This window comes from Gossypium hirsutum, chromosome D07 (assembly GCF_007990345.1).
Source record: "Gossypium hirsutum isolate 1008001.06 chromosome D07, Gossypium_hirsutum_v2.1, whole genome shotgun sequence".
Lineage (NCBI taxonomy): Eukaryota > Viridiplantae > Streptophyta > Magnoliopsida > Malvales > Malvaceae > Gossypium > Gossypium hirsutum.
This window is the reverse complement of record NC_053443.1, coordinates 1,698,485-1,723,797: the sequence shown is the minus strand read 5'-3', so window position 1 is coordinate 1,723,797 and position 25,313 is coordinate 1,698,485. Positions and strand designations below refer to the sequence as shown.

The following is a 25,313-nucleotide window of genomic DNA, read 5'->3' as shown; positions in this document are numbered from 1 at the left end:
ATTTAACCCTTTATTTTTATTTAGGTCAAAATATGATCCAAACATTAAACTTTTCGTAAATTTTTATTTTCAAAAATTTAGTCTCTCTACTTTTTTTTATTTAAATCATTCAATTTAAGCCTTTTAGCATTTGATTACGTGGAAAACTTATATTTTTACCCCCTCCAAAGATTAATGCCTTTTTCACGTAATTTTTTTTAATTTTGACTCTCCAAAATTTATAATTTTATTTCGACCTCCCTTAAACAAAATTTTTAGTTTTTTTCCCTGTACCTTAACTGTGTTACTTAGTACTAGTAAAAAAGATCTATTTCATCACTTTAACAACAATAACTAATGGTGTTATTAATTTGGACCTATTAACAACATGAAAGGATTAAATCTTAAATTTTTACATGCTAGAGGGATTAAAACTAAAATTAGACCAAATAATGAAATTGGGTTTTATTAATTATGATAATTTATTGCTTCAATTATTGGCTTAGGACTATTTGGAGTAATTTAATTATTGGTTTTTCTATGATAATTGAAGCTGTTTTTGGAATCATTGGGGCTTAGACCGGACTTGAAGTTCATTTAGATTGTGAACCAGGGCCGGTCCGGTCCAATCTTGGGCCACTTTATTTTCTGGTACATAACTTTAGCCCAAACAATCACAGAATCTATCAATGGACTGCTAAAAAAAGGTTTAATTCTTTTTTAGTCTCTCTACTATGATGAAATTTAGAATTTAATCTCCTTTACTTTAACTCGACATAATTTGGCCTCTCTACATTTTATGATGCTAGCAGTATGTCCCAATTGATAACACTGTTGTCTTTGTTAAAATGACGATGCAAGATTTTTTTTACTATCGTTATTCGGTCACACGGTTAGGGCTATATAAAAAATCAATCAATTATATTCAACTAATAATAAATTTACATATCAACTGAACAATCAATTGGTTTGGTTAGAAAACTGACTTGATCAACATTATTTTCTATTTCCAATTTTTTTAGGAAAAAATGTCGTGTTCAAGTAACAAAAAGTCCAAGTACCAAATTAGGAAAAAAATGTGAATTTAAGTACCAAATGTTATATAAAGCTTTTTTTGTACTTTTATAATATCAGAAAAATATAATTTCATTTTTTTAGATGAAAAACAAATTTTTTTATATTGTTTTAATTTTCTTTTGGGACAAATTTCAAAACTATACATGTTTTTTGGTTTAATGTGTAATTTTATACATGATCTTTGATTTTATGCAATTTTACACATTAAATTTTGATTTGATTCGATACTTACAAATTATTAATAAAATTATTGATATATAAGTTTGTAGGCACATAAAATTATATTTATCCAATATAAAAATAAATTGATGTATTTATTTCTTTATATATGTATAATTGAATCAAACTTAAAATTTCACGTATACATTTGAACTACAATCAAAGCTATATATATATAATTACACCAAATTAAATTTATATATAATTTTGATATTTATCTGAGTTTTTCATTTTGCACACATATCACATTTTTACTTTCTTTATGGTTTTAATGGTAAGTTGTTTTACACTAAAGAGTGTCCTATTTAAATTTTCTTTTACCTTAATTTTTTTCTTATCATATTTTATTTTTTTATTGCTTTAAATGAAAAAATATATAATAAAAAGAAAATTCAGAATGTATTTAATACTTATTTTTTTTTGGTGAATTACAAGAGAAGAACAAAGTCCTAACAATAATGCAACTAGCATGACTCAAACTCAGATCACATCTGGGGTGGTGAACACCTTTATCATTAGACTATCACATGTTTCGTATAACAATGTGTGTGTACAACCAAATAAATATAAATATATTTGTATACACTATAAACACCAATATACAACAACAACAAATTTATAACACAGCAGGGACTTCATTTTATTGCCCATCTTGTCCACAACACAATGTGCAACATTCAATGCAACCAATGAATGCCAATGCAGTGAAAATCTGTGTTAATACAATGGCACATTGATCATTCATCTTTGAACAACATTGTATGCAGCACATGCAACAGCATCGATTACACATCCGACCACAACAATCCGATGTTGCCTTCAAGAAAACCTCGGCCGCGTCAGGTAATTTCTGTTGTTCGAATCCTGGACGGATGTTTTCGGCGGTTGCAGTTAGGTCACCAAAGCCAACTGAAAGGCTTTGAAGCAGTGTCTTTCGAGGCGCTAAAGGATCCTTGATTTTGTGGGGATCGGTTTTCTTTACCTGTATCGAAAACCCCAACTTTCGTGAGTTGAGGTTGACAGTGATAATGGAATTGCGTATGAGGGAAAGGCATACCTTTTGAGATCCGGAAGATTCTATGGCCTTGTCTATTTTATTTTTCTCGAGCAGGACCATTCGGATATACTCAGAGATATTGCAAGTCACTTTGCTCAATTGTGCAACCTGACATTAACAAAAACCGGTAACATCAGCAATGGCTTTTACTGCTACGATCTATGATTCCACCGAAAAACAAACCTTTTGCTCGAGCTGTTTATTTTCCGAGAGCCATGCCTGAGCCGTGAGTAGATCGATCTCCTGTCTTGATAATACCTGTAGAAACGAGGGAAATTACGAACTTTTAAGAGACTGTATACAAATAACATCTCTCCGGCGCCCTTCTTGGAGGGGAAAAAGAAAAAATAGCCGAGTAGTAGGTGCCCTACTCTGTCGAGAGGTATGTCTTTAGCCCTTACTATCTTCAAGTCCATGACAAAGCTACTCAAATCTCCTAAGATACCTTTAGCTTTAAGGGTGTCGGGAAAACTGCCTTCGTACCTCCCGCATATTGTCAACGGACTTTCAAATGAAAGATCGGGAATGCATGAAGAGTACACCTATCGGTAGAAGGAATCCGAAGAACATACAAGGTAAGCACGGATGGGATATATGTAAGAACACTCAAAATAAGCATCACGGTAAGGTGTTTGTTGTGATATAGACAAATGAAATCGACAAGAACTTTACAAAGATACCTCAATTTGTTCATGATCATTGAATGCATCAACGGTTATATCGGCAAGAAAGGTAGAGAAAGCATTGCTAAATAATTTTTGTATCCGATTGTCGATTAGATCTGACAAAAAACGAGGGAACAAGATGGTAAGTAATGATATAGGACTTGTAAAGATGGATATGAAGTAAAAGCACATACAGACCTAGATCACAAACGGCATCGAATTCTCCCCTACTGATCATGGCAAGCATGCGGAGGAAATAATGATTACAAAATGAACCTGCAATATTTCCGCAAAAAAAGGTAATTAAAACTTATCCGTTTTCAGCATATAGGAGGTCCAAATACCGAAAAGATTACCTATCCCGAAAGTATGTATGCGTGGACAGAGTGATCCACTGTTTTTCAAACGCTTTTTCATCTGGTCACATATGTTTCTCTCATCTTCAACAGCCCCATCAGTAATAAGAAAAATCATCGGAAGTGAACCGCTTGTGTTTGATAGCATCTCATATGCCTGGCAGATAAGTAAAAAGTTAATAACACGGAATAGATCGTTGGAAAATAATACGAGAAGTTTCAGACACACACGTGTTCTAGTGGAATTGATATACATGTACTGCCCTCAACAGTTGATTTCGTGCTAAGCCATGTCATGGCCCTTTCGATTGCTTCCTTGGAAGCCAACTCCATGGATGCTGAAAATAGAGAAGTCTCACTACTGAATGTTATAATGTTGAATGAATCTTCAGGACCGAGTTTAGACATGGCAGAAGATATTGCATTCTTAGTAGCCTCAAGTGGTCTCCCTTGCATGCTGTCAGTTATATCAATGACAAATACAACCTCCTTTTTGAACACCTATCATTAAATTCAATGAAATGAGGATAGATACAAAAAGAGGAAGCAAACTGAATCGAATAGATACCAACCTCCGTACTCTTTTGACTTCCCGGTAAAAGATACACACAGAACATATCCCTTTGGTCATGATCATATAAAGGTGGAGACTGTAAAAGGACGCCTCCGAACATGTTACTCGAAGAGACCTATAAAAACATGCGAACATTATGCAAATAAGTATCCCAATCATGGAGAAACGATAACTTGACAGCTAAGTTAAGTTATACTCTTACACTATAAGAGAAACTAAAGTCCGTTTTAGACCAAGTCAGAACTTCAGATTCATACAAAAACGAAAACTTCTCGGCATGCCGTTTTGTTTCCTGCAAAATATGGGGATTTAGAACAAACAATATCATTCATCAATAATGAATCTTAATCAAAATATGCACCTTCAAAGGATGGCTCGTAGCCTTGCACAAGATGCCGGTTACGATACCGGAGTTCACATTCAACTGTATCTTTTCTTTCTTCGATATTTTCCTTACAGCCGGAGTAACATATTCGGGAAAACTAAAGGGCACAGTTAAAGTAAACTGACCGTCGTTATACAATAATTTTTGAGACCAACGAAGCTTAATCGAGATATTAGTACCCCCATCAACCTGGAAATGTAAAACAAAAACATTCAGCTTAAACTACATCGATTTGAATCATTATAACTTCGAAAAAACCCGGTTATACCTGCGGTATCGTTAACATGAATATATGCGGCTTCATAAAACCACCATCTTGCGGTCTCGCTATCTTTTCGATACACTTACTTTCTTCTAGTCCTACTAGTTCAGTAGAATAGGATTTCTTAGGAAGATCAACCTCAACACCTAGAATTGAACCCTGTTAGAGCCAAATGATATATATATTATTGCTTTGAAACCATTAAATAGGCACAATTTCAACTAGTTGAACACATAATCAAGTTAAAACAAAAGAAATTAACAATTTGGTTTTTTTTTTCTCTTATACAAAAAGCACATCCCTTTTTGGTACCATCAAGACCATATCTTTTTCTTCAAAATGGCTGCAAAGAACCCATTTTAGAGGGTATTTTTTAGGTTTTCTAATCTTCCCATGTTGGTTTTATAATCCATAGAAATTAATCTTTTCAGGTTTCGTGACTAACACTCCTAAATGGAGGTTTCTTATCCATAGATACTAATCCTTTCAGAGTTCATGACCACCCCTTCTAAATGATTTCTTATCTATAAAAACTAATCCTTTAAAGGTTCGTGGCTACTCCTCCTAAATGGATGTTTCTCATCATAAAAACTAGTCATTTCAAGGTTTGTGGCTACCCTTTAGAAGCTTCTTATCCATAGAAACTAATCCTTTGCGGGTTCGTGACCACTCCTCCAAAATGATTTGTCATCTACAAAAACTAAGGACTAGTTTAAGAATGTTTTTCAAAAGTGCTTTTAGGAAAAAAAAAGAAAAGAAACTTTTGAGGAAAAGTTAATTTTCAGCTTTCTGGAAAAAAAAATGCTTTTCGGCCAATTTTTTGGCTGGAGAGTGGCACATTTTCTCTCAAAAAGCAGCTTATTTAGAAATTTTTTTTTTTCAAAATTGCTTCTTCTTTTTTTACCAAAAAGACTTTGTGACAAGCATTCCTAAACTGACTCTAATTCTTTCAGAGATCGTGGCTACCCCTCCTAAATGGAATTCACAGAAACTAATTCTTTATGGGTTCGTGACAATCTCTATTAAATACTAAACATTTCCGGGATCGTGGTTACCCCTATTAAAAATGGAGGTATCTCTCTATAAGATCTAATCCTTTCAGGATTTGTAGCTACCCCTCCCCTCTAGGTTTCTCGATGATGTAGATTGGTGATAGTGAATCCTATAGTTCAGACATGTTGGACCGCAATGAGCTCGATACTTTAAGCAAAATGGAATTCACAGAAACTGATTCTTTACGGGTTCGTGACAATCTCTATTAAATACTAAACATTTCCGGGATCGTGGTTACCCCTATTAAAAATGGAGGTATCTCTCTATAAGATCTAATCCTTTCAGGATTTGTAGCTACCCCTCCAGGTTTCTCGATGATGTAGATTGGTGATAGTGAATCCTATAGTTCAGACATGTTGGACCGCAATGAGCTCGATACTTTAAGCAAAATCCGGTTACAATACCAAATTTGACTTGGATCGACTCGAAATATAGTCCCACCCAAAAAAAATCAGAATCAAATAGCAAAAGTAACTTATTGAGCTGAAAAAGGGAACTTGAAGCTAAGATGAAGACAAAAAAAAATAGTGAAAAAACAACCCCTTTTTATGAAAAAAAATCAAAAATTCCCAATTTTCCATTAATGAACAAACAATTTGTAAGACAAACCTGGTTTCCCATAGGGACAGCAATACGACAATCACAAGAATGACTACCCATAACACAATGGACCCTCCATTTCCCAGAAATTTGAACAAAAGCAGTATCCCCATAACAATTAACTTCAAGATCAACCCCACTCATCTGTAATGGAATCAAAGCCGGTGGATCACACCTGCCGTACACGTGAGGCTGATAACTAGGGAAATCTGGGTTATCAACAAACCCCGGGTCGGATATAACCGCGTAAACCATCGGCGCAGATGGTAAGTAATAATCGGCTAAACCTTGAACAGGTGGAGACGGCGGTTTCGGCGCCGTCATAACTGCTTTGTCTTTACCTAAATATATCCGTTTCGCTAGCTTTAAACCATCTTCCACTGCCTTTGCAAAGTCTTCCGCCATTGACAAGACCAAAATAAAAACACAAATCCCACCTTTTTGCAGAAAAAAAAAGATCGGATTTTTTGCAGAATAACGCAAAAAAGAGAAGAAATTGAATTTAGAGGCAATGGGTTTACTTCAAAGTTTGGATTTTTTGGCTTTTTGGGAGCAATTGATGTTAGTATCTGATTCGTTTGCGTGTATTGTTCTTCGAATAATAAAGCTAAAGTGATGGACTTTGTTGACAACGGTGAATGATCGTTTACTTAACATGATTATGCTATTATTATAAATTGCGCGTTAGAAACGAAGGAGATGGGTATACGTGGCGAAATTTGATTGGATGGGAAGTGGAGAAATGATTGTGTGCGGGGTGATGTTTTTGGGTTCGTTTCTTGGTGTGATAGGCTAAGCGACGGATTTTACTAGGTATAATTTTTCTTGTAATCCTTGTATTCTTATCATGTTTGTAATTTAGTCCTTGAACTTTTAATTTTGGATTTAATAATAGTTTAATGGTGTATCATTAGCTTTGAACTATTTTGAAAAAAAAATAATTGAGTTCCTGTAAATATTTCACACGAGTCATTGAACTTATAAAATTGACTAATTAACTCTTTGATTAATGTTGATCATTATTTTTAACAAAATATTTATATTTTTAAAATAAAAAAATTCACTCACACAATTAATATTACATTCTTCGAAGATTAAAAATAAAAATAAAAATATCAAATCTGAGGCTGTATTTTTTTTTTTGAATATGATGTTGTAAGGTAAAACATCATTTCAAATTAACAAAGTGAAAGTCGATTTTTTTCTTTTACTTATACATGATGACTTCCCATTCATTTTTAAATTAATTACGTGAGCAAAATTTTCATTTTAATTTAAAAATACCATATAATTTTATTTAATAAAAAAATTTTGACACTGTTATTAATTAGACTTCAATATCAAAAAGAGTAAAAATTCGAAAATAAGATTAATTTCAAATATGTGAAAATTACAGGGACTGGAAACATGATTAAACCATTTTATGATACTGACGCGAAGCAGAGGATAGTAAAGTCTACGTAGACTCCAACTCTAACGGTTAGTTTAGTTCCTTACTTTTTTATTATATTTACTACCAACGTCTCTCCGTAGGCCGGTCCAGTTGCTTTGCCGGCTCATTCATGCCACCTGTATTTATACCCTTTACAACGGATAAGTCGGCAGATTTTATGGGTGAAAAGATATTCTCGGTCCCTCTCAATTATGATATTAATCAAATTAGTCCCTCTCAAAAAATCAGGACAATTTAATCTCTGTCAATTTTGAGAGTGAATAAATCAAGACAATTAATCACAATATTAATATTTTCTATCAATTTTACATAATTTTGGTTGTATAATAATAAATTTAGCTCCCAAAATATACACATTGAGATATTATTGTGTTATTATATTAATCAAAATACGGTACACTTGATAAAAATATTAATTACCATAATTAATTATTTTAATTACTCACTCTTGAAATTAACAAGGATTAACTATTTTACTTTTTTTTGAGAAAAAAACTAATTTACTCAATATTAAAATTAGGAGGACTAAAGAAGTGTTTTTACCAATTTGGCATGCAAGACAGATTTGTGAGAGAGGAATCTTACGCCATCCTCACATGCAATAATAATATAATTGATATACACTACATGACTGTCTACCTGTATCGTTCTACCATAATCAATGGAAAAGCGAATGAACTGTTGACAATCTAGATCATTATTTTTATTTGAAATTATCGTTGCATATGAAATTAAAGAATCAAATCTATACTCCTAAAAAGGACCATTAAATTTATCAGTTTAAAACTCAAAAAAATACAAAATTTGTTGATCAAGTCATTCTCGGCACCACCAAATAAAAAAATAATTTGAGTTTAAAAAATCTAACACAATAAAAGTGGTGACGCCAATCTATTTGGCTCCACTACTATTCTATTATTGGTCACACCAAATAGATTGGCACCTCCCCAAAATTTATTTTTTGGCCCACGAATTACACGAAAATACTGATATCGGAGATGGTATTTATACAAGTGACAACAAATAGATTGGTAGCATCCAAAAAATTAATTTTTTAATTCTAGCAGTCAATGATTAGCTGACGCAGTAAGTGGGTGACGCCAGTCTATTTAGCTTCACCCATTTTCACTACTCATTTTAAGTTATTTACATACATAATAAAAAATAGATATTTTTATAATTAATAAAAAAATTCAAGTTATTTTTATAGAAAAAGCCATTAAATTACCTTTCTAAAATTACCAAACCAACCACAAAGAGATTTCTTGAGTATCTTAAATTTGGTATAAATAGACAATAGTTGAGTTAATGTTCAATCAAAGTCTACTTATAACATGAGAGTGACTATTTGGTGATCCACTACTAACCTTATCCACTACATTTGTGGTAATAATTGATGAAGTTGGAACCCCAAATGCATGGACCATATTAAAAGATTTGAGGATTTGAAGATAAAATCCACTACTTGCCCACTAATTTTATTTTCTAATCCCATTTAGTATGCTCAAATTTAATAGAGATTGAGTTTAATCCAAAAAATATTAAATTAGTGCCCCACTAAACATGTATGAAGTTATCAATTGAGTCAGTGATATGCAAGTCTTCATTGATATTCAATTTTAGGTTCAAAATTTGAATAATTTTTTCGAGAGAATCTGAGCTTATTTAGTATTGTTGTTATTGTAACTAGTGGTGAAATGTGATATTAAATTTTGGAGGTTTTGATTAAAAATTTCAAAAAAGAAATTGTGTTTAATTAATTTTTAAAATTTTTTTGATGAAATTAATAAAATTTTTGGAATTCTAAAGGGTTTAATTAAAAGTTTCAAAATATTTGGAGGGCTTAATTAAAAATTTCAAAAAAATTGTGATCGTAAGTAAAATATTTGAATGGCTTAATGATAATTTTTCATATTTTTATGAGCCCTAGGTCTCCTTTGACTTCTCTTTCGCTCTTCTTCTAATTGTAACAATCTAGAGATTGTGGGTTTGAATGAAGGTTTTTGGAATCGGGTTGAAGATGAAATTGATCAATTTTTGATTCATTTGGTTCGACTGGTTTAATTAAAAATTATATAAATAAAAAATATTTTAAAATAGAAAAAATTAGTTCAATAATTGTTTCAACTGATTTTAAGCGATTCTCAGATAAACCAATCTAACTCTTTTAGAACCAATATCACAGTCAATTCACGGTTCAACTAACCGACTCAATTTAAACAGTGTTGGTTTAAATGTACTTAAAAGCACAATATCTTCCACTTTAAAAATTTATATCAATCTACAATAATCTTAGAACTATCCAATTTTTCATCCTTCCTAACTAGGGATTAATCCAAAAATTTATTTAAGGAGGTGGAAACTAAATTATAAATTTTAAGTAATTAAAATATAATTTTATTTATGATTTCATTATTTTTTAAAAGAATTTAATAGAATTTTTTTCACTTTTTGGGAGACCTAACTATATATTAATTTATAATTTAAGCATTTCAAGAGATTTACATAATAATTCTTTTTCATTTTAGAGGACGAAACCCCTACTTGCACCTTCAAATTCTCCCGTGCTCATAAATGTATATATCAAATCAATTTAAGACTTTTTTGTGAATGTAAAATATAATTATAATAATAAATTTAAATATATTAATTGCAACAAGAAAAAAAGATATGAAAATATATAAATTTCCTTTTTTAAAATATAAAAATATATAAAATTTCTTCCGACATCAGGTTGATGTAACAGGATGTGTACCCTTTGTCAAAGATGGGTATCAAGTTGCACAACTTACGGAGAAAAGTAAAGCAAAAGTGGAACACAATTAAATATGCAATTAATTAGATTAATTTGGAATTGTGTTCTACTTTTTCTATTAAAAATAATAAATCAATCTTTATATATTAAATTAAAATTTATTTTTACTGTTAAAAATTAATATGATTGACAAAATAATCAGTAACTCATACTGATACATTTAAATTTGAATTTATTTATTTATTGTAAATGTAGCATAATCTAATTTAACCAACAACAATAACACCAAATTATATCAAATTAAATTATATAACAATCCTTAAATTGAATATAATACAAAGACAACATCATTCGACCTAGAAAAACAATGTTTGGAGTTTCATATATTCTCCAAATTCCAATATTGTGTTTTCCAGAATTTTCCCCTTGTAAGAAATTTTTTTCCTTCATCGGTAGTTGCAAATTGTACTCATTTTCAGGCCAACTTTCTTATTCAGCAGCTTCCTCCAGCAATGTTCACAAAGTGTAAAAATATAAAACGTAATGGAACACTAAGCTAAATGATCTATAAAGACTGCCATCTACTTCTAAGTATACTAACCACCAAATTTATGTGGGTTCTATAACACAAAGAATGAGCCGAAGATCCGACATCGAGATGCCGTTAAAACGATGCCGTTGAAAGTATAATACAATTGTCTCGCAGAGCATACTACAAGAATTCTTCGTTCGGCAACAAAACAATTCGGAACTAAATTAGCGCAAAGAGGATCTCGTTCCATGTGTCGGGTACACCGGGCAAACACCAATGTAAGCAATCTTGGACACCGGGTGATGCCGTAATACTGAACCGAGATATGTGACCCTCGTCTCTTACCTGAGACAATGCTGTTATGTCGAGAAGTGCAATCCTTGTCCCCTTCACAGCACTGGCAGCACTTTGATCAGTAGACTCTTCTTGTAATACTTCTTTACCGATGGACATTGGAATAGTGTTGTTACAGCTCCCTCCACTGTTCCAGTCCCCATTTACGAAGTGCCGAGGGGAGATGCTCCGATAAAAGGCTTTTAGATGAGGATGTGTCGGGAGTTGAGAGTTTAACCATTTAAGAGTGCTGTGGATTGTGAAGTTCTTGGCACTTCCCATGTCGGCTATCCTCCTGTTGGTGTTGGGTTTGCCCCCGACGTACATGATCCACTTGTTAGCCTTAAGTTTCCCTCGATTCCAGTGATGCCCCGAATTTAGAACCAAGACATCAATTCTGTCGAGAAAGTCACGTAAAAATGCAGGAGGTCGATCAAGATGCATTGCGTATTCTGTTTGTGGGTTCAGGATATCGAGAGGTTCCAAATCACAGAGGGTGGAAGACCAATAGTAAAGGACAGTAGTGTTAGTGCTGGGAAATCGATAAGCCCAACCGTTAGGACGTTTACCACCAGGTGGTATGACAAGTCCATAATCCTTGCCGACATCGAGGACATCTGGGCTATTCTTACTGGCTGTGATCATGCACATTAGAGACTGAAACTGCTGCCTACCTAATGAATCTCCAACAAAAGCTAGGGTTTTGTCTTTCATCCTGTAATGATGTTGAATAGATATCGGTTATATTCAAATACGGAATAGAGCCCACTGACCACTTGTAAACAAGTAATAGACCAAAAACTTCAGGAAAGAGAAGATAGTGCATCTATGTAGGTGAAAGCTAAATGCTAACTTTATGAAACCCAAGCTTTAGAACATCAGAACAGATGAATTGTCTTCTGACGAAGTTCGAGCCGGAATACTTGACTGAAGAGTTATAACCATGTAAAAATAAAATAAAAAGGGAAAAAAATCCAAATCCAAAGATATTATTACCTTTTTAAGAACTTCGACCCTTCAAATTCTTCCATTTCACAGTCTTTTGGTTGCCATCTTAGCTTCTCAAAGGCAAAATCTTGACGCTGCATCATACGACAAGCCCACATTGATGCTAGCCACTGTTTACAACCATGCCCGGAATACAAAGGTCGCCTATCATCTATAACCCATTTCCCTTTTCTGTAATCACAGGCTAGAAAACGAAATGCGGTAATTATTTACTGATCAGTAATATCATCACAACAACAGATTCAAAATCTAAAGATTCAAACGGAGAGAGACAAGCAAGAGAGACTACTGACAACATAATCAAAGGTAACTTGCACCTCATCGACTAAACTACTAGGAATATGACTATATGATGAAGAGCACAATACAAATTGTTGCGAGGAATGGTTGATATTATCAAAACATGTAATAGAATGCAAAACCTATGTGTGAGGTTTGGAAGAGGTGGCAGAAACAAAGTAAATAACTCTTTGTTGAGATATCCATCATTTGCTTACAAGATATCGATCAACAAAGATTGATCAGACGTGGTCTTATCAAATCATGTTGATAAATGCATTTCCTCCCGAAGCATAATGTATATAACAACAAAACACTATAAGCAGAGTTTCTTCTCTGCAATTTCCAAATGTAAACTCATATCATGTATAGGAAATATTTTACCTTGATGGTCCACACTTTTTTCTTCTTGTTCTGAAGTGTTTCCTCTTAAAATTACATTGTTTGTTTCTGCTATCAGTTTTGAGTCTGATCCGCTTTCAATAACATTAGTTTCTTCTCTTTTGGGACTGTGTTTGTGTTTTGCTGCTGCTTCTGCACCACCATAACAAATTACAATGGGAACCCCCAAAATACCATGACTAATAAAGTATAAAATGAAGAAATTGGCTGCAGCTCATTTTAAAACAAGGAAAAGTGTGCTGGAGAGCACAAAACCATTTCTGTAAACATTAGACCACAAGAAAATAGAATAGGAAATCTCGCTCCAATCATTAATGAATTCACAACCAGACAGATATGAAGCAGGAAATCATTAGATCATCTATAACAATGAAAATGTTTCATCTAACCATACAAATGCTCGTCAAAATAAGCGAGCTCTATAAAAATATGTACCATTGACATTGGTAATTATAAGCCTCAAACATCAGCTTGCGCGCAATACTTATGACCATGTCGATGAAAGTATTGGAATACCAACCAAAAACAAGATTTAGCATAACAAGTTACTCTAAAAGATTAGCCACGGAAACATTCGAAAACTGTCTTTATTCTTGAGACAGATAGAACAGCAGATCACCTTTCTTCTGAATAGTAACTTCTTCAAAGTCTGAAGAACTTTTGTCAGTATTGGTAGAATGTGTCTTATCAACATGTTGTCCCTCTTTGTTATTTACTGCTTCACCCCGTGTCAATGTAGAAATATCTTCTTTCACATGTGTTTTGGGATCTACTGGTACAGTTTTATCCCTATATTCTAGAAGGAGCAAAAATCAAAAGAAAATAAAATTTCATCAACTTGGCATTAATGTATGCTGTTAAAAATATTGTCTTACAATGCAGAATGCCAAACCATGTTGCAATCCCTATGCTGAAAGTTACTAGGCTTTGACAATGCACTTTTTATTACAAAAAAAAATTGACTCCTTTGACAGTAAAAAATATACATATATCATATATGGCATCAACCAGGAATATTAACAGAATGCAGAATGACAAATAACTTCGTATTGGGCTTAGTTGGGCAAGCCAGTGAAGCAAGGGAGGACTGAACAATTAGTTGGAAAAGATGCTTGGGTTATCCTGATTAACAAAGTGAGAAACTAATAAATAGCACAGTGGTGAAATAAGGTAGGTTCAAACTAACCTGGAGAGAGCTGCAACTGATTTTTTGATGGCAGGGTTGAAGTAAGTGTTGGACTTCTGTCCCATGTCAAAATAAAAATAGTTGTACATACAAGAATAATGAGAGCCAGAGAGAGTTCTTTAGCCCTCCACCTCATTTTGTAAGGGGTTCCCTTCATCCTATAAAGACATGAAAGTAAGACATGTTGAAATGTCACTAACAGCAGAAAGCAATTCCTATGAGGAGAAAGCAATGATGGCTGTCACCTCAAGGAAAAACAAAAAAAAGAAACAAAACTGCAGGTCAATCTACAGAAGTGTAAGTTATGAATACAAAGAATTAAGGCTGAACGCAAAAAATAAAAATGTGCTTCATACTTCCAAAACAACTACCAACCATCCAATCTTAAAGAAGCTATTACAGAAACTCTCTAGCTTATCTTATACTGATTCTATTGCTGCAAACATAATGCAGCCAGGATCCATGGAATGAGTCATAACAATTCACAGAAAGGGTAAGCCGAAATAAGTTTCTGAGCATAAATAATTGACTTCAAAGCACCGGAAACATTCTAAACCATTCTTAGGGGATAGCAACATTATCTGAAGGATTCAATACAAACATTCCTAAAACAAACAATCGAACTTACAAGAAACAAATATTTGTTTAAGCACAGTTAGAACAATCTCCAGGGTTTTTATCTTTTAGTTTTAGCAATATTTGACAATTAAATTATCATAACCTAATTATCCACCGAATTCCTTATTTCCTAATAAAAAGTTTTAAACATCAAAAACAATTTACCTCATAAAAACTCAAAGCGAAGTTAACAATCTTCAAGCACATTAGATCAAATCAATGACAATGAAAGACAATTTAAAGAACACATTTATTGAAGTCAAAATCATAATATAAATTAAAACATGAAAAAAACAAAATTAAACTTAAAAGAAACAGATATTTCAACTCCATTTGTGCAGAAACTCAACATAGCTAAGCTAAAAAAAGCTTTGATTCTATAGAACGAATAGAAGCCAACAGATCCCATTCTAACTCACAACCGACATTACTAAACACAGCCAGGGTTTTTATTACTTGGTTTATAATTTAAACCTAATTATCCAGTAAATTTCCTTATTTTCTAATCATAATTTTAAAATCTAAAAACAATCTATTTCGTAAAAAACTCAAAACCGAAATTGACAATCAACATGCATATTAGATCAAATCAATGACGATGAAAATAACAATTTAAAAAAAAAAGAAGAAGCAAACAACAATCGTTGAAGTCACAATCATCAGCTAAATCAAAACACGAGAAAACGAAATTAAACTCGCAAAAAAAAAAACCTGCAATACACGATTTATTGCCACACGATTCAGATCCAAACACAAAATCCAACGGCTCTGATCTATTGAATTTACAAAAAATAAAAATAAGAAGCTTAGATTAAACACAACTTGAGGAGATAAAAAGTACCTGAGGCGCATCAAAAAGCCAAAAATCTGATTTTTTTTCCTTTTTTATTGATTTTTAATTGAAGAATGAAGGAGGGAGAATAAGAATAAGGGAAAGAGAAAACAAAATAAAATAAAAAATAAATTACCGTGTCGTTGATCAAGGGAATATATGGACATGTCGGTATAACAGCGTTGACGGTAAAGGAAAACTGTGGTTTGTAATTACCAAATTTTGCGGAATTTTAGATTTTTTTAATTTTACTTTTTTTTTAAAAAAAAATTTATCTGTAAGAAACTGTGAGGTCACGGAAAAGTTCCAAAAGTAAAAATTTTTTAACCACCAAGTTGATTTATTTTAAAAGAAATAAATTATTAAGGGTATGAATGTTATAGGAATATATATTTTTTAATACGAATTTATATTATTTTGATATAAGATTTATTCAATGGTAAATTATAACAAAAGTAACTATAGGGTCTGGTTTTGAATTTTTTTACTTTGTTATATTTTAATTTAATATAAACTGCTTTCTCTATTTTTTATAGGGTAAATCATTTATGAGGTCTCTGTATTATAAGGACTTGATCAAATCGATCTATCTATTATTAAATGAATCAATTTAGTCCTTATACTATTAAAAAAAATTAAATAAGTTCATATTTGGCTTGAAAATTAATTTTTTTTAATTGCAGTTCAATGTGGTTTTATTTAATTCTTTTTAATAGTAAAGGGACTAAATTGATCTATTTAATAACAAAGAGATTAATTGGATCGAGTTACAATAATATAGAGACCTTTTAAATGCATTCACAATTTTTATAATTTTGTCGATATTTTAACCCGAGGAATTGTTAACAAGGTTAATTATTAAATTAGTTAATGACATTATAAAAAATACTAAAGCGTATAGTATTATATTTAAACTCTTATTATTCATAAGTATAATAAAATGTTAGTGTAATTATAAAATGATTAGTATGTTTTAAATAAAGTAGTATGTATATATTTAATAAATACATCACGAGCAATTTGTTTTTTTGTTCGTTTATTAAGTTAAACAAATAAACATAAATAAGATCTCGAGGCTTATTTATTAAATGAATCGAACACAAATAAAGTTAGTTCAATTCATTTTTGTTCATGAACAAGTTTGTTTATTGTTCCATTAGTATATATTAATACAATTATTTTGGTTTATATTTTTATTTATAATATAATTATTAATATTTATATTTAACTATTTTATATCTAAAAAATAATATATATATATATATGCACAATTGTTTATTATTCATGAATATTGTTTGTTTAATGTTCGTGCACATGTCCGTTGTTCACGAACATCATGAATATTAAACAAATAAATATAAACATATATAATTTTAAATAAACGAACATAAACGGAAAAAAATTTAAAATTCTTAATTAATATGATGAAACTTAAAAATAAATAAACAAACATTCGTTGATTCATTTACAGCACTCCATACAAACAAACACCTATTGAGAAATTTGATCTCTTTCACTCGCAAATTTTTCTCGTCACTTTGTCTCCTACCACCATAGTTTCCTCAGTCACCATGCTCGACCAATTGGTATTTTCAAGAATGTCATATTTGATAGAAAAGAACTATATAGAAGATGCATCCAAAAATGGAACAAGGCCCATAAAATCGTCGAATTATTTAAATCAATTTCAGTATGATATAGTTATTTTTGTAGCAATTGGATAATTTTTGAAGTGCTCACGGTAAGCTTAAAATATGATATTAATATATGTTTGTTCAAATTTAGCCCGAAATATGAATTTAAAATTTTATCTAAATGCACTCATATACACAAAAGATTAATCCAAACTCATTTTAGGCCCACCCATACTATTTTTAAAAATAATTTATTTATTTATTTTAATATTTAGTAATTTTATATATTTTTTATTTATCGAAAATTTTTATATAGTCATATTAACATTATTTTAATGTTTATATTAGAGTAGTATTATATATTTAATATAGGTTTGTTTTTTTTAATGTGTTCTAAATGACATAATATATAAAAATAACATAATATAAAATATTATAAACTTTAAAACAGGCCAAACTGGGCTGAATCCTTTAATATTCAAGCCCGAACTCGACCCATATTTTAAACGAACCTAATTTTTTTACCCAACCTCACTTTTCGAGCCTAAATATTTTTACCCAAATATTCTAAAATTTCAAGCAGGACTTTTGACCTGGACGGTAACGCTCCCAAATTATTTTTCTCTTGACTTTCTTTATGGTTTCGTCAATCATCATATTTATCGGTTAATCAATTTCAAAAAAATTCTCTTTGTAAGAAATTATTTAAATCATTATTTTTTTAAATAATTAATTGTGTTATAAATCACTATTGGGATTGGAGAGAAACCATTTGAAATAAAAGAAATGTGGATATTGATATTCCATCGGTTTAGGAGGTGATTTAAGAAGTTTATAAAATATTAATAATTTCATTGGTTTTTGGAATCGAAATAATGATTGAATTGATTAGGTCGTTGGTTCTTGGTTCGACCAATTCGATTAATTTAAGTATCGGTGTAATCTCAATTAAAAAATATATAAAATCCAATTCTATCTCTAGTTCAGCTAATTATTTATTTATTTATTTTGACCCAATCATTTCAGAGTAATTTACAATCTAAACCGATGTCCAATCTAATTGATTCGACCGACTAATCTAACCCGATTCAAACATCACAAACAATAACCAAACCATAAAAGCATTTTAGTAAAGATTTATCGGCATTTTATTTTTCGAGCCTTCCTTTCTTACTTAACTTCACAATTTAAATAAAAAAGGACCTTATTGTGAAAAGATATCTAATGGAGGGACCAAAACCCAATTATACAAGATTCATAGTGGCGGCTCGTGCCTTGTCTCACTCTCGCGGCGCAACCACAACGAAAAAGAACATTCAATAGCAGCAAAAAAAGCTCGAAAAGCCAAAACCCCTCTTATAAATCATATTATTTATTTGCTTTATCAAAAAGAACCCAAATCAATGGCGCCCGATTCCAAGTCGAGCAACGATCTTTGAATTCACAATTCTCTCCAGTCTATCTGTTACAAACGTGGATCCCTTCAGCTACTCGACCAGGTCTAGTTTTTTTTTTTCTTTCTTTTTTCCCATCCATTTTCTGTATAAAACTGACGATCTTTGAACTTGGAATCTATCTTTTTCTGAACAGAGAAAACTCCCTTTGGAAACAGTGTACTTAGATATTCAAGATGCTACAGATGGATGGTAATGAGTAGTTTCTTCCTGTCGGTCTTTTGCTTTGTTTCTTTTTGAATTGGATTTGAAATAATGTAAGTGAATTTGGGTGTTTTTACTTTTATTTGACGGGTTTTTAAGGAATGCAATCCGGGATATGGTGGTTCGTGGGGCGCCTGCTATCGCCATTGCAGCAGCTCTTTCCCTTGCTGTAGAAGTGGCCAACTTTAAGGACTTTAATGGGACATCTGAGGAAGCTGCTTCTTTCATTGAATTGAAATTGGAATATCTTGTCTCAAGGTTTTCTTTATTTCATTGAACTGAAATTCGGGTTTTTTAGGATTGAATCATTACAGTTTCAATTCATTTTGGGTTTTAGTTACTTCAAGCTCGAGTCATTTTGAGTTGCTTGTTTGCATCATTTTGAATTTGGGTTGTTTCGGATTCATTTTGTTGACTAACTGGGTTTAGTTTGTTTCGGGTTCAAATTGTTTCGAGTCTGGGTTTGAGGCTTGGGTTTTTAGGATTGAATCATTACGGTTTCAGTTCATTTTGGGTTTAGGTTACTTTGAGCTCGGATATTTTGAGTTGCTTGTTCGCATCATTTTGAATTCAGGTTGTTTCAGGTTCGGGTTAGAATTCACAGGTCTACTTGTATTGTATCTACTTTTTCAGTCCACCAACAGCTGTGAATCTTTCTGATGCTGCTAAAAAGCTTATAGAAATTACATCAAATGCTGCTTCTACTACTATAATGCCTGAGAGTGTTTTCCAGGTGGGGTATTCATTGTTATGCTTTTGAGCAATTCCAGCTATTTGCTATCCACTTGTTGTATGAATTTGGTTCCTTAGAGTTTCTTTTGAGATACATGAGATATGAGGCTCATAAATCCCTTTTGGGTCTATAAAAGTATCATGGATGCCCTATAGTACAAGTTGGACTGCATTTTAGACTGCATTTTACCTCTCCTGCTAAAAAATGAGCAAAATGGTGTCTATACGTTAATTCAAATAGCAAATTGGTATTTCTGTTAAAAATTTATTCATTTCTATTATTAAAAACTGGTCCGAATAATCAGATAGTTACACGTGTAACTGTCTGGTTATTGTTACAGTAGAAATGCATGGAATTTAAGGACCAGTTTGCTCTAGAGGTGCTCATGGGCCGGGTGGCCCGGCCCGATGGCCCGCCTGAAATATGGGAGGGTTTGGGTAAAAATATAAGTCCGAAATATGGGCTTGGGCAAAAAAATGAGGCCCGTTTAGAAAATGGGCCGGGCCTCGGGCATAACTTTTTTGGCCCGGCCCGGCCCGAATATAATAAATATATATTTTTTATTTTTAAAAATATTTTAAAATACTTTTTTAAATATTTTTATTTTTAAAATATTTTAAAATACTTTTTTTAAATTTTTTTGTGTTTATTTAAAAAACGGGCCGAAGCCGGGCTCGGGCTTAAAATTTTTTTCCCGGGCCGGGCCTAGACAAAATTTTAGGCCCATATTTTGGGCCGGGCAGAGGACATTGGCCGAAATTTTTTATGGGCCCGGCCCATGAGCACCTCTAGTTTGCTATTTGATCTGACATTCTAATTTATCCATTTTTTGAGTAGAGGAGACAAAATGCAATATTACTTTTACGCTTTCAGGTATTATTTTCAATATTTACATGCTTATATAGAGGCTGCTGAAATAATGCTTGATGATGATGTTGCTTCAAATAAAGCAATTGGGTCTTATGGGCCAAGATTTCTCCAGGACCAACGGAAAATCGTGCCGAGATTTTCCGTTTTGACGCACTGCAACACTGGAAGGTTTGATTGTCTTTTCTCCTGTTGTTTCTCTTGTAATGTTGGCAAAAAGGCATTAGAATTCATACAATAACCGAATTGGCATATTATCATGTTTCTCTTTCTTTACAGTCTTGCAACAGCTGGATACGGTACTGCCCTCGGTGTCATCTGTGCACTTCATGCTGAGGGAGTTCTGGAAAGAGCATATTGTACGGAAACCCGACCCTTCAATCAGGTAACCCTCTCGTTGAAGTTATTTGCATGATGAAATGGTTCATCATGCCTATTGTTCATTTGATATTGATGACAGGGATCCCGGCTTACGGCTTTCGAGCTGGTACATTACAAAATACCCGCTACTCTGATAGCAGATTCCGCTGCAGCTGCATTAATGAAAGAAAATCGTCTGAGTGCTGTTATTGTTGGAGCAGATCGTGTAGCAGCAAACGGTATTCTACAGATATTAACGATGCATTTCCCTTTAATATCTTGACAAAGTAATTTAACTGATTTCATTCGTTGTGATACTGCTAACAAAATTCGAACCTATAGCCTTGCCTTATGTGCAATGCATCATCACATCCCGTTTTACGTTGCTGCATCGCTTTCTTCCATCGACTTATCTCTTTCCTCCGGAGAAGAAATTGTCATCGAGGAAAGATCCGCAAAGGAGTTATTGCATTCACGGGGAGGACTTGGTGAGCAAGTTGCTGCATCCGGGATCTTGGTTTGGAACCCTGCTTTTGATGTAACCCCTGCCTATCTAATAACTGGTATCATAACAGAAAAGGTCTCACATCGCACCCGGAATTTCGATTCTTTTACTCAGTTGTGTTAGTCTCTGATGAATAAACTACTATATGAATAGGGTGTCATTACTAAGAACAATGATGCTTTCAACATTAAAGATTTTGTGGAGAAGGCAGCCGGCAAGTCTACCGCGTGAAGTCGAAAAACTCTGCTCGATATGTAAGTTAAAACCGCGACCTGACCGTTGCTCTATGTTATAAGGACTTGTTGGAATCAGTCTTCTGTATTGATTGCCTCATTGTTGTACTACTGCCTTTCCCATGGTTGTAACTGCATAACATGAATGAGTAAGGCGTTGGCTTGGGTTACTGACATTTCGGTTCGTTCGGGTTTGGCTAATTATACATAATTGGATAATGTTCTTACATCATACTTTTTACGGTAAAAGTATCATGGAGGTCCCTATACTAGGAGTCAAATTTCATTTTGCACGTTTTACTCAAAAAATGGGCAAATTAGTCTTTGTGCGTTAGATCAAAAAGCAAGCTGATTTTTTCTATTAAATTTTTCATTCATTTCTACTATTAAAATATGGCATGGCTGACAAAATAACTAGACAATGACATGTGACATATATCTTATGTTGACGTACAAGAATCAATTTTTAACAGTAAAAATAGATGGAAATTTTAATAGAATGACCGGTTTGCTACTTAATCTAATGTAAGTGGACTAATTTGCCATTTTTTGAATAGAAAGGATAAATTGCAATCCGACTCTTCGTACAAAAGCTTCTATGATATTTTCACGTACTTTGTACTAGTTAGGCAAGTTTCGTGAAATTTGCTGCAACGTGATTCAATTTTTTTTTTTGGAGATGTGCAGGAAGTATTCACTCAAGTCAAGGCAAATCAACAAATCATTTAGTTTCAGCCATAAGGTTAGGTCTAATTATCGTAACTTACTGAAATTTGAGATTTAATCTCTCTATTTTCATATGATTTGATCTTTTCTACTTTTATAATCTTAGTAGGTCCAGATTCATAGCACCATTAGTTGACTGGTAACCTTGTCTATATGGTTAAATAACAATGAAAAAGAATACCATGTCATGTAAATTAACTCGAGTTCGAACTTTATTTAACTTCATTTTACCTAGAAAGTCAAATATCTAAAAAACAATCCAATATGAACTCAAAAAAACTACAAGTAATTAAAAAAAAACCCAATATTAAGTATGAAATCTTAAACCATGAAACTTTAAAAAAAATTGAATGGCAAACCCAAATATTCCGATTTTTGATCTATTATGATCTTATAATAAAACATGGGCAAGAAAGAAGCAGGACAAGCCCTTGGGGTCTATAGAACAATATTAGAAAATATCTTTTAAAAAATTAAAATATATTATAAGTTGATGTACTTTTTATAAATTTAGAATTTCGTCATTATACTTTTATTTTTATTTCTAGGAATTTAGTTTATCTATTTTTCAGATTTTAAAACCCAGTTCCAACTATTTAACGCTGATTAAATTATATTATTAAATTCAAGTTCATTACAATATTATTATTTTAGTTCAATTGCTACTAATGGAGTATTTTATTTTATGTCAAAATGATACACCAATAAATTTAACGAAGAGACACAAAAATGTTATCTGAATTTTGAAAATAAAAATATAGGAACTAAAATTTAAATTAGTGAAGAGTGCAGGGACTTATAAAATATTGTAACCAAAAACAAAACACAGCTTTGTGTTTGAGGTGCACGTGTGGTAATAGGAAAGGGCAGAATGATTTGTTGTTTTAGTTTCATAAACCATCTCTGTCACTTCACAAATCAACCATACCTTCGGATGCTTTCATTTCTGACAATCTTTTGCCTTTTTTATGGTTTTTTTTTGTTGCATTAACGTCTTATTTGCAAACTCTTTAATTTTTTTAGTGATCAACATAAAAATTTATGAAAGTTAGAGTGATGGGATGCGCAATTTATCCAAAACATAACTATATAGTTGAAAACGTGAATGGATCCAGACACCTTACCTCGAGTTTTGTGCTCTGTCTCACACCATCCAACATGCCCTTCTCAAGTTAAAATCTTAATTGGATTAAAAAATGTGTTTATTTATTAAAAAATTGTAAATATTTGATATTATGGTGTAAATGTAATTAAAGTATTTTACTGAAAAGTCAGAATCAATTTTCTTTTTTTTTTCTGGATTTCATAATATAAAAATATATTAAAACTCATAATTTACTAATAATATTTTAGCAATTAACTCTAAATTCGAATCAAACACAATTATTTTTGAGTATTAAAATACATAATTTTTATAAATATTGAATATCACATTAAAAAATATAAATACATATAATGGATTAAGTGGAGCGATTATTATTTTATACATGGTTAATAAAATAAAATAAAAATTCATAAGCTAATTCAGAATAATGTCGTTTATATTTAGAGTGTAATAAATAATAAATAATAAAATAATTGGAAAGAACACTTAATATCATCTTAAATTCGGGGTTTGAGTTTTCATATTATTTTTTAGCTTTGAGATTTTGGACTTTATTTAAATAAAATTGTCTTTGTTTTATGTTTATTAAATTTTCAAATACACATAAGGTCTCAATTAATCTATTTATCTAAAAAATAATTTGTAAAATCTATGATTATAAATGTTTATTAAAAATCTAATTAAACCTTTATTTAATCACTTTCAATTTTAACTGAACGTAATCAAATGTTAAATTATTTATATTTTGTAACTCTTAACGTGCAACAACAATAAAAAAGTATCCAACTTGAAAATGTTAATAATGATAACTAAAATTTTAGAAGTTTTAACAACAATAATAAATAAGTAATGAACTCGTGAGAGACTAGCACTGAAATTAGATTTAGGTTTTATTTTTTCATTTACTTATAAAATATGTAAAAGCATAATAAATGCTATATTTAGAATTTATAAGCAATGGGTTTTGTTTTAAGTTTTAAATGGATTTATATATTGGGCTTATATGTTCAAAAACTAATAAAATTTTTTAAATTTTTTAAACGTATTTTTGTAACTTTTCAATGTTCAATGAAATAAATTGAAATCGAACCAAACTATAAAAAAAATTCGAACTGAACCGAATTATTGATTTGGCTTGATTTCTCATTTGGTCAATTTTTTTCTCAACCCTAAAAAACATTATGCCCTCAACAAAAAGTGCTATGAATTAAAAAGGAAAAGCTAGGATATAGTTGGTCCCCCAACCACAAGTTTTTAGGATTTGGTGGAAAGTTTTAATTGTTTAAATTTAATTATAAAAAGTATATAAAATATCAATTAAAATATAATTTTTAATATTTTATTATTTTTTAAATAGTGAAAATCGCTTTTAGACGGGTCTCACCTGAAAACAGGTCTAGACTTAAATTTTTTTGAAACTGGGTCTTGACATGACCCAATCTATAACACCTCTACTTTGCATAAAAGCATAAAGTTTCTATTAAAAAAAAGTTTAATATAATGAAAATTTATTGTAAAATAATTCAATAATTAATTGAGCCCCTAATCAAATATAAGCAATGAATTAAGCCTTCAAATAACTAACTTCTAGATAAGCCCTAACTGATTATTAAGCTTATGTTGACGTGGCAGGTGACTTGGTAGATGACATGGTTAAGACTCAGTAAGATGATAATACGCGTTTAAGTGCGCCTGATCTCACATCCTCTTAATTGTTGTAACAACAACGATGACAACTAAGTTAAGATTCAATCAGCAGCATCATAATTATATTTTTAAAGGTTAACACAACACAAGACTTCGAAATATAATTTAAATTGTAAGTTGGTCCTGTCTTCAAAATATTCTATTTTAGTAATCGAAGTTT

General features: G+C 31.7%; 2 protein-coding genes and 1 pseudogene across 5 annotated transcripts; 1 reads left to right on the top strand and 2 right to left on the bottom strand.

Annotated features, from left to right (window-relative positions):
* Positions 1 to 1,657: 1,657 nt before the first annotated feature.
* On the bottom strand, positions 1,658 to 6,872 carry LOC107932253 (inter-alpha-trypsin inhibitor heavy chain H4). The gene is made up of 13 exons (XM_016864222.2): positions 6,237 to 6,872; positions 4,581 to 4,733; positions 4,289 to 4,501; positions 4,130 to 4,219; positions 3,926 to 4,042; positions 3,585 to 3,854; positions 3,354 to 3,510; positions 3,196 to 3,273; positions 3,013 to 3,113; positions 2,704 to 2,874; positions 2,516 to 2,590; positions 2,333 to 2,440; positions 1,658 to 2,257 (listed from the first exon to the last, which is right to left on the bottom strand). The coding sequence occupies exons 1-13, from the start codon at positions 6,630 to 6,632 to the stop codon at positions 1,916 to 1,918; spliced, it is 2,271 nt and encodes a 756-aa protein (XP_016719711.2). The 5' UTR covers positions 6,633 to 6,872; the 3' UTR covers positions 1,658 to 1,915.
* A 3,843-nt stretch (positions 6,873 to 10,715) lies between these two features.
* Positions 10,716 to 15,844, bottom strand: LOC107932248 (protein trichome birefringence-like 16). Of its 4 annotated transcripts, none has more exons than XM_016864217.2 (6): positions 15,762 to 15,844; positions 14,176 to 14,333; positions 13,609 to 13,785; positions 12,972 to 13,121; positions 12,297 to 12,492; positions 10,716 to 12,015 (listed from the first exon to the last, which is right to left on the bottom strand). In XM_016864217.2, exons 2-6 carry the CDS (start codon positions 14,330 to 14,332, stop codon positions 11,187 to 11,189), a joined length of 1,509 nt encoding a protein of 502 aa, XP_016719706.1. In that variant the 5' UTR covers position 14,333; positions 15,762 to 15,844; the 3' UTR covers positions 10,716 to 11,186. The 4 variants fall into 4 exon arrangements, with proteins under 4 accessions (XP_016719706.1, XP_016719705.1, XP_040952927.1 ...); XM_016864216.2 differs by having other exon boundaries at positions 15,635 to 15,768; XM_041096993.1 differs by having other exon boundaries at positions 12,972 to 13,115; positions 15,635 to 15,768.
* A 3,005-nt stretch (positions 15,845 to 18,849) lies between these two features.
* Positions 18,850 to 21,842, top strand: LOC107932193 (methylthioribose-1-phosphate isomerase-like; annotated as a pseudogene).
* The last annotated feature ends 3,471 nt before the right edge of the window (positions 21,843 to 25,313 follow it).